The sequence below is a fragment of the Pelmatolapia mariae genome, linkage group LG8 (genome assembly GCF_036321145.2).
Source record: "Pelmatolapia mariae isolate MD_Pm_ZW linkage group LG8, Pm_UMD_F_2, whole genome shotgun sequence".
Classification (NCBI taxonomy): domain Eukaryota; kingdom Metazoa; phylum Chordata; class Actinopteri; order Cichliformes; family Cichlidae; genus Pelmatolapia; species Pelmatolapia mariae.
This window is the reverse complement of record NC_086234.1, coordinates 15,723,605-15,733,527: the sequence shown is the minus strand read 5'-3', so window position 1 is coordinate 15,733,527 and position 9,923 is coordinate 15,723,605. Positions and strand designations below refer to the sequence as shown.

At 39.8% G+C, this 9,923-nt stretch overlaps 1 protein-coding gene across 1 annotated transcript; it reads right to left on the bottom strand.

Moving 5' to 3' along the window:
* Positions 1-2,683: 2,683 nt before the first annotated feature.
* On the bottom strand, positions 2,684-9,258 carry LOC134633145 (serine-rich adhesin for platelets-like; the record flags this gene model as incomplete). Its single annotated transcript, XM_063482009.1, has 11 exons — positions 2,684-3,722; positions 3,812-4,583; positions 4,781-4,868; positions 5,060-5,097; positions 5,189-5,234; positions 5,335-5,463; positions 5,881-6,035; positions 6,167-6,225; positions 6,381-6,487; positions 7,125-7,247; positions 7,392-9,258. Coding segments are annotated over 11 exons (3,387 nt in total), but the record flags the coding sequence as incomplete, so codon positions are not given.
* Between the last annotated feature and the right edge of the window lie 665 nt (positions 9,259-9,923).

The window sequence follows — 9,923 nt, the reverse complement described above, 5'->3', positions numbered from 1 at the left end:
GTAGTGAGAATGTCCATATCAATGTTCTTGATGTTGCGGAACGAGATGAGACGGGTTGGCTTGGTAGAAGAGCAGCAGAGAGTGAGGTTAAATGAAAGGAGGAAGTGGTCAGTTATGGGGATTTCAGTAGCAGAAAGATTCGAGGGAGTAAGACCAGAAATTATGACAATTTGAGTATGACAATTCAGATTACTGCTTATCTCATTGGTCGAGGAAAGGTCGCTTACGGAGAAAATACCAGAAGACAACAGATGACCACAGCAAGAAGCATGGCCAACAGGGAAACAAACGCCGACACTGCGGTGCAAATCTCGGACGACAGTACACCTAAAGCTGGGCGTACACTGTGCGATTTTTTCAGTCATGTTATTCAGCTCCTGCTCAAACTGCACGATTGACTCGCAGGGGTTATAAGTTCGTAGGTCACGATGCAGGGTCTCACACTATACCGCCCGATGCTCTGATGCGACCTGAGTGCTCACACTGTGCCTCCATAAAATGAAGGTTATAACAGAAAATCTGTCGCTCGCTCGCCCTCTGTGCCTTTCACTCACACAGACACGCACACCACCACCATCAACTTTGCTAAATTGCTAATGAAAAACATTGATCAGGCAGCTGTGATTGAGCAGCAATGTAAATCCAACTATTTTCACGGTTGTTGTGGTCATGATAATTTTGTGAGGCCACATCGAAAAGGCTCGGATGAGCTTTCCAAAGTTCTACAAGTTGTGCCTCCATCGCTTGTGTCCAGATCACACGCTGCACAGCCGTGCTGCTCCGTCTTTTTCACCGACGTTTACGTGTTTGCACGTGAGCAGTGTGAGCGGCTGCGGTGACACCCTCACGAGCGATTGATGATTGGGAGCTGGTCGTGAGGTGTTAATCGATTCTCATTACCCCACGTATACTACACGATGCACGATGAAGGCCAAAATCGGGCCGATCACCAAATCGGTCGCACGACTCAAAAATTGGCTCAAAATGGGCCAAAAATCGCACAGTGTAAGCCCAGCATTAGACCAGCAATGTTTGTTCCCCTCAGAGAAAGAAAAAAAGGCTGCATAAGTACAGGGAGAAATGAGAAAAGGAAAACACCTGGCTGGAAAAGTGCACGACAACACCTATAAAGCGCACTGCACTGTGTGCCGGCGCACTTTTTCCATAGGCATGCTTCTAATGGTGGGCACATGAAGAACATGAGGGGCGTGAAAGCTCGGGGAACCCTTAACCAATTTGTTGTCCACCAGGCCACGGCAAAAGCAGATATGGTATGTAAACACTGGTTTGTTTTTTTAAACTCTCTGGTTAAGGTTAATATGGGCATGTGCAGTGAATATCAGAAGTGTGATAATATAATTTATTTTGTGTAATAAACAACTGCAAGGATAGATGATTACAACAAATAGATGACTAATACATAAAAGTAATACATAGATGAATAATGATGATGAGTTATGATGCGTAATCATGGGAACAAGCGGGTTTACCAACGGCAGCAGCTGATTAGCATTAGAAAAGCTGAAATAATACCTCAACTGAAGCCAATTGTACTAAAAGCACTATATGTGCACTGTTACAAGAATGTTTTTCGTTCTATTGTTTTCTATTAATTTATATAATTTTAAGTTAAGCAGGACAGAGTTCTTTTAAAGAAAGATTTACTTATATTCTCAAAAGTTAAGCATGACAGACTTCTGTTTAAGAAAGAGACCTGTTTTATTGTGTTAATGTTGTCATTTTGAGCTAAAAATAAATGGCTAAATGATCATTTGTTTCCCATATGGTCATATCACAAAGAATATGCATCTACTTAAATCAAATTCAAGTCAAATGGTTAAAAAAATAATTTCACACACACAAAAAAAGAGCTACAAAATTCACCACACTGGGAAGGGTGAAGACAACTGGGTTGCCCGGCCCTGGCCACGAGGTGTCCCTTATTTATTTTTCAGGGAGTTGGCAACCCTACCTTTAATGCACATTCTCTTCATCAACCATACAAGGCCCGCTTGAACGGCTGCTGCTTATCAAACATGACAGACAGTGTTCATACAACCCGTAGCGTTGCAAACGGTTTCTGGAGGGGTAAAACATACAAAGTCCGTCTCGCTACACGTATTCGCGTGCAAGCTCGTTGCTCCCATAAATCACACAGAGGGCAGTGGCGCACACTAATGACATCATAAACCCTCGACTTACGTTACATTAAAGAGACACCACACCATTGTGACTGTTACACTCTGGTGCCCTCCAGTGGTTAAAAAAACAAACACAAACACAAACTACAAATAGAATTCTCACAGACTGATGATGAATTCTGCAGGATTGTGTGTGCCATTATGCTTTATCTGTGTGTAAATTAAATAAATATGGATTAAAATTGTTCAACTATTCCTAAAGCATTGATGCTATAAGAGGAGTCAGATGTGCCTTCTCAGCTGAATCATTGAAAAAAAAAAAAACCTTTATTTCAAAACCAGGTTAGTGTATTTAGCTACTATATAATGTATAAAAAAACTAAACACTAATATACTTATATTTATTATATGAGTGCTAATAAAAAGATACAACACAAAACTGGGAAAATATATATTTATTTTGCTTATAAATTACTGACTTATTCAGTTATTGAAGTCAAAGTAAAATACACTCTGTATATACAAAACAGGGTATCATCCAATCTGCAACTTATAGATAGAGAAGCAAGAGAATTTAAAGGACCAGAGTGAATGACCTTTAAAAATAGGGGCTTGTTTATTTATATATATTTTTAAAAATTCCCCTCTCACCCCTGTGGACGGTCTATTCTTCAAGCTCGGAGCTTGAGGGTCCTTTGCTGTGTCTTTGTTGTTGCTTGAAATGCACTTTTTCTGGACAGAGATCTCAACCAGCCAGTATGGCTTCAGTTATCCGTCTCTCACTCATATCCAAGGTAAGTTTGGTTATCATGGGGTGTCTAGGGACCCTTACTCAATACAGACGCTTTGGTCAGGAATCGAACTGACCAGGTCACTGAAACACACACACACACACACACACACACACACACACACACACACACACACACATCCTTGTTCAACCTCATTGCTTGATGCTAATATATCCTACATGCAGGTTCTTATAATTTTATTAGAAGAAACTCATCTCATTCATAACAACTGAATTAAACATCAAATGTAAGTTCATTTCAAAACTTTAAGACATTTACACTAAAAAAGTGAACTTATACATGAATGAAGCATTAATCAGACAACAAACAATATTAAGCAGCTCCTCATTATCGCATTATATTTGGACATGAGTGTCCAGGTTTCTTGTTCAGTTTGAATAGACAACTCTTCAATAACTCATACTTCAATTAACCAAAACAGAAAAAAAAAATAAGACCAGTCCTCCAAATCATACCACCAACTTGATATAAAGTAGTCACAATCAAACATGATTCGTTTATGACAGCTTGTACTGTAGTCAGTTACATAAGATTCATTACATACAGTAATTATAAAATACATTTAAAAACACAAACCTGTCATTGTATAGTGAGCCTTTCTGATTTTGTACTACTAATATTGTCTTCAATCATCATGTGTGTAGTGCCGGTTGCTGTGGCCTTGTTTCTGAATATACGGGTTCATCTTGGGTTGATTCTGGGCATAAGGGTTGTTCTGAGGTCGAGCCTGAGCGTATGGGCGTATGTCCTCTTGTTCATCATGTATTCACTACAGACAAAAAAGAATGAGAGTGAATTTAAGAAACCAAAAAACCTGATGAGCGTATCACTTCTTAGGACACACAGAGACATACTCACCGAGCCACTGTTCATATGTCCAAAGTTTTGTTGGCCATTGTTTGGTTTCATCTCCAGGTTGGTCCTGTTGTCCCAGCTGTTGGTGGTGGCGGCAGCTCGTGGGAACATGGGTACCGCACCATTCTGAAAACCTAAATGGCCATTGGCTTTTTGTTGGTCGTTGATTGGTTTCATCTCCAGGTTGGTCCTGTTATCCCAGCTGTTAGTGGGGTTGGCAGCTCGTGGGAACATGGGTACCGCACCATTCTGAAAACCTAAATGGCCATTGGCTTTTTGTTGGTCGTTGATTGGTTTCATCTCCAGGTTGGTCCTGTTATCCCAGCTGTTAGTGGGGTTGGCAGCTCGTGGGAACATGGGTACCGCACCATTCTGAAAACCTGAATGGCCATTGGCTTTTTGTAGGTCGTTGCTTGGTTTCATCTCCAGGTTGGTCCTGTTATCCCAGCTGTTGGTGGTGGTGGCAGCTCGTGGGAACATGGGTACCGCACCATTCTGAAAACCTGAATGGCCATTGGCTTTTTGTAGGTCGTTGCTTGGTTTCATCTCCAGGTTGGTCCTGTTATCCCAGCTGTTGGTGGTGGTGGCAGCTCGTGGAAACATGGGCACTGCACCATTCTGAAAACCTGAATGGCCATTGGCTGACCCATTAAATGAGACTCCCTGGCTGTGGCCAAACTTATTGCTAGCCATCGGTTGTGAGGCAGAACTCAGGTTAGTGTAGGGTTTTTCCATTTCTGCACTTTTGCTCTTCTTGGAGATTTTGTTTGATTTTCTGAAATCACAGCAGTAAAAAAGCATTATAACTTACTATTGTGTCTGTCAGTGTCTGTCAGACATGAACAAATTCTCTTGATTTTAAATGCATTTGCATCTACAATAAAGCCTAAATCAAAGCGAGAAAACACTCTCTCACATGTATAACAGTTAGAAGGACAAGAAAGTGGATAAATGAATTGCTGAGAAACTTACGGGGTAGCTACTACTGGTAGAAGGATGAGGGCTATGAGCAGCAGTCCTCCAAGCAAAGAACCCACGATTACCAGAATGAGCTGCCAGTCTAATAAAACACAATGAAGAGGACATCAAGGCAAGTTATTTAAAAACGTTTATTACATTTTCTAGCTTTTGAATAGCCCTCATATCTATTGTATCATGTGTTGTCATTAATCTTGTGAGTTTTTTCTTTAAATAGCTGTTATTAAGTAACCATGTTTCCGCTTTCACTTTAAAAACATGCAGTGTACTCACTTTCTGAGCAGTTAAAACCAGAATAACCAAACGAGCATCTGCAAGACAACAAGAAGGTTCATTCTAGGATTTTTTTTAACACAAACTTTATAACAATAGAAGACATACAGGAGGGGAAGGAGTACTTACTTCACGCACTTATTATCCTTCAATTTTTCCCCAAGGGCACAAGTAGCTGTAAAAAGAAAAAATGAGATAGTTTGTCGTTTGCTTACATAAGACACACACAGACACACATACACACACTACTTATCTTGCTCAGGTAATCATCTTACCAATGCACATTCTAGTACTGTAGTTTGTTTTCTTGTAGCCTTCATTACAAGTACAGTTGAAAGTTCCATCGCTTGATGTGCAATTTGTATTTTTTTCATCACAGGGATTGTCATCACACAGGTCCGTAGCTTTAAATGAAGGAGAGAAAAAAGTCTCAGTACTCAAAGACATGTTTCATAACATGTAGAACAGCGAAATAAATGAATCACTAATAATCCATGAAATAAACACTTGAATGAAATTAACAGCATGACTTCAGTTTAGAAATATTATCATCAGGACATCATAACTCACTGAATTATAATTAAAGATTATAATATATGCAATGACAGCAGCTGCCCTGATTGTGACATCCATTTTTTTTTATTACAGCTAAATCATCTTTGATAGATGGGTGAAAGAGTTTCATTTAAGATTCTGAATTCTGAAACACATCTTGTCAATTGTATTCTTTTTGAAAATAAATCTATATATACAGTGAGAAATCAGTCTAGAAATATATCGATATAAAACACAACACACTAGAATACAGGTAATAAACTTACTCTCAAAGGTCTTCCCAATCACGTTACAGTCCGTACACTCTTTTAATGTTTGTATAACGTCAGCTTCTTTGATCTCAGAACTGGCTTTGAAGGAGATGTCTACTAATGCATCGACCTTCAAAGCCGTATTCCTTGACCTAGAAGTGGTGCTTGGCCTGTAAAGGCAAAATCACATTTAGTGATGATTGTATCTTGATTTACTCATGATAATACCATGTTAGTGTTCTGTGATGTTAAATAGGCTGAAAAATGGTACGGTAAAAGTTGTTGTGAGTCTGAGACTTACAGGAGTTTCAGCACTATAGATCCAAAGTAACCGTTCTTCCCGTTATAAACGTTATCAAGCTGTGTTTTCAAAAGAAAATATGTTTTGGTCAAGATGAATAAGATATCATTGTTTTTAACTTTAGCTTAAATTTAGCTTGTAATGTCAAGTGCTTTTTCAAAAAAATGTCCATAAAAACACATTTATTGATAGAGAGTACTAACTGATTACTTGCCTCAGCAATAATTATATCAGCAGTTTCTTTAAATTCCTTTGATGTGCGGTCTCTCATTTTGTCATTAAATTCTTTATTTAGTTGAAGTTTTCCAGGGAAAATTTTGGCTAAAAACAGAAAGCATCATCAGAAGAAACTTGAAATCTAATACAATTATGCTTTATATGAATAATTTTCTTTCTGTTTGGAGGAAGATTGAACCCAGTGTCATACAGTGTCTGTCTGTTACATATGAAGCTACAACTAGCAGGTACGTAACTAAGATTAAGACAGAAAGTTAGCTGGGTAGCTAACATAAAATCTTACTTGCTATCACATGGCAAAAAGAATATTTGAGGATATCCCTTCACCTGTCTAAAGTTAGTCCCAGATAAAAACACCAGGAAAAGAACAACAAATCACACTTGTCTTTATTGCACTTAGTTTTGCATGAATAAAGTAAACCAAATCTAAAATGTTAATTACTGGCATTAAAGTTTGTTGTTTCACAAATTGTATTAACGTGGTTAAGCCAGGCTAACAGTTTACCAACAGTTTACCGAACTCACCTACTGTTTATGTCCGACTAAACTGATTGGGAGATAGCTAGTTCAAAAGGTACATATTGTTTTGAACGACCTGTCCTTCAGTGATCTACTAATTTTCCTCCATCCGGCGTAGAATTATATATTGCTGTACAATCTTCATTATGTCACCGTTAAATAAAGAAAATCTTGATAGCGGCACACAAAAAAAATTACTTACAACGTTCACAACTGTTTGAAACATTGTTGTAGGAATCACCAGCCAGGCACAAGCATACATATGTGTCATTATAACGGACCTCACAGGTGCTTCCAGTGCCACAGGGATTTGAATTGCAGGGATCTTTAAAGTGAGAAACAAAACAGGTCCGCACACACACACACACACACACACACACACACACACACACACACACACACACACAATTTGAAACACTCTGTGAGCAGTATAACCTGTGAACATTTGGATCCAGAGCAATCAAATTACCTTTGAAAGGAGTTGTTTTTGTTGCAGTAGTTGAATCGCCTGTTGCTGCAGTAGTTGAATCGCCTGTTGCTGCAGTAGTTGAATCGCCTGTTGTTGCAGTAGTTGAATCGCCTGTTGCTGCAGTAGTTGAATCGCCTGCTGTTGCAGTATTTGAATCGCCTGTTGTTGCAGTAGTAAAATCGCCTGTTGTTGCAGTAGTTGAATCGCCTGTTCCTGCAGTAGTTGAATCGCCTGTTGTTGCAGTAGTTGAATCGCCTGTTGCTGCAGTAGTTGAATCGCCTGCTGTTGTACTAGTTGAATCACCTGTTGCTGGAGTAGTTGAATCACCTGTTGCTGCAGTAGTTGAATCGCCTATTGTTGCAGTAGTTGAATCGCCTGCTGTTGTACTAGTTGAATCACCTGTTGCTGGAGTAGTTGAATCACCTGTTGCTGCAGTAGTTGAATCGCCTATTGTTGCAGTAGTTGAATCGCCTGCTGTTGTACTAGTTGAATCACCTGTTGCTGGAGTAGTTGAATCACCTGTTGTTGCAGTAGTTGAATCGCCTGTTGTTGCAGTAGTTGAATCGCCTGTTGTTGCAGTAATTGAATTGCCTGTTGCTGGAGTAGTTGAATCGCCTGTTGTTGCAGTATTTGAAACACCTGTTGTTGCAGTAGTTGAATCGCCTGTTGCTGCAGTAGTTGAATCGCCTGTTGTTGCAGTAGTTGAATCGCCTGTTGATGTAGTAGTTGAATCGCCTGTTGTTGCAGTAGTTAAATCGCTTGTTGTTGCAATAGTTGACCCGGTTGTTGCTGCAGTAGTTGAATCGCCTGTTGTTGCAGTAGTTGAATCGCCTGTTTCTGCAGTAGTTGAATCGCCTGTTGTTGCAGTAGTTGAATCGCCTGTTGTTGCAATAGTTGACCCGGTTGTTGCTGCAGTAGTTGACCCGGTTGTTGCTGCAGTAGTTGAATCGCCTGTTGTTGCAGTAGTTGAATCGCCTGTTTCTGCAGTAGTTGAATCGCCTGTTGTTGCAGTAGTTGAATCGCCTGTTGTTGCAATAGTTGACCCGGTTGTTGCTGCAGTAGTTGACCCGGTTGTTGCTGCAGTAGTTGAATCGCCTGTTGTTGCAGTAGTTAAATCGCCTGTTGTTGCAATAGTTGACCCGGTTGTTGCTGCAGTAGTTGACCCGGTTGTTGCTGCAGTAGTTGAATCGCCTGTTGTTGCAGTATTTGAATCGCCTGTTGTTGCAGTAGTTGAAACGCCTGTTGCTGGAGTAGTTGAATCGCCTGTTTCTGCAGTAGTTGAATCGCCTGTTCCTGCAGTAGTTGAATCACCTGTTGTTGCAGTAGTTAAATCGCCTGTTGTTGCAATAGTTGACCCGGTTGTTGCTGCAGTAGTTGACCCGGTTGTTGCTGTAGTAGTTGAATCGCCTGTTGTTGCAGTAGTTGAATCGCCTGTTTCTGCAGTAGTTGAATCGCCTGTTGTTGCAGTAGTTGAATCGCCTGTTGTTGCAGTAGTTGAATCGCTTGTTGTTGCAATAGTTGACCCGGTTGTTGCTGCAGTAGTTGACCCGGTTGTTGCTGCAGTAGTTGAATCGCCTGTTGTTGCAGTAGTTGAAACGCCTGTTGCTGCAGTAGTTGAATCGCCTGTTTCTGCAGTAGTTGAATCGCCTGTTGTTGCAGTAGTTGAATCGCCTGTTGTTGCAATAGTTGACCCGGTTGTTGCTGCAGTAGTTGACCCGGTTGTTGCTGCAGTAGTTGAATCGCCTGTTGTTGCAGTAGTTAAATCGCCTGTTGTTGCAATAGTTGACCCGGTTGTTGCTGCAGTAGTTGAATCACCTGTTGTTGCAGTGGTTGAATCACCTGTTGCTGGAGAAGTTGCTAAGAGGTGTGTTTAAATGCAGTAGTTAGTACATGATAAACTTTGTTCATAACTTTGAAATTCGATACCCAGGAAACAAGCCAGAAAAAAATCAATCAAAGTTATTAAAGCAGTATATGAGCAGGCATGAAACGCAGTAAAAGGACAAGTAGTTTGTGGGGGTGTCAGTGTCAAACTCACTGAAATTTTTTTTTTTCTGATAAAAATGCCATTTCACATTTATATGGATAATACAAAACTAACTCTAACTAAAACATGAAGATACATTAATTATTTACTGATTTTATTTTTAATTAGGAAAGTTCACTCAACCATCATTTAGGTTTTCCGACATGTAAAGCATTAAACAGTTTGCAGGATCTGAAGTGAACAAAGAGACTTCCTTAATCGTGGCCTGCGAAATGGATGTGGTACAACAACAGGTTCATAAAATAATAAAATGAAATACTGTCGGACTGTTGACATGAACACACTGGTCAAATTTGCTTATGTATGTGCTAAACTAGCCCAGATACACAATGGCTGTAAAAGAAAGCTGTTCAAGTTACACAATTATTACAAACATATGAGTCCTGGGCAAGTGTATAGAATTTGTACAGAAGCAAAACATAAGGGGAAAGGTACTAGTAACTGTTAATCATGAAAATAATATTCTCATATTCAAACTAATTTGA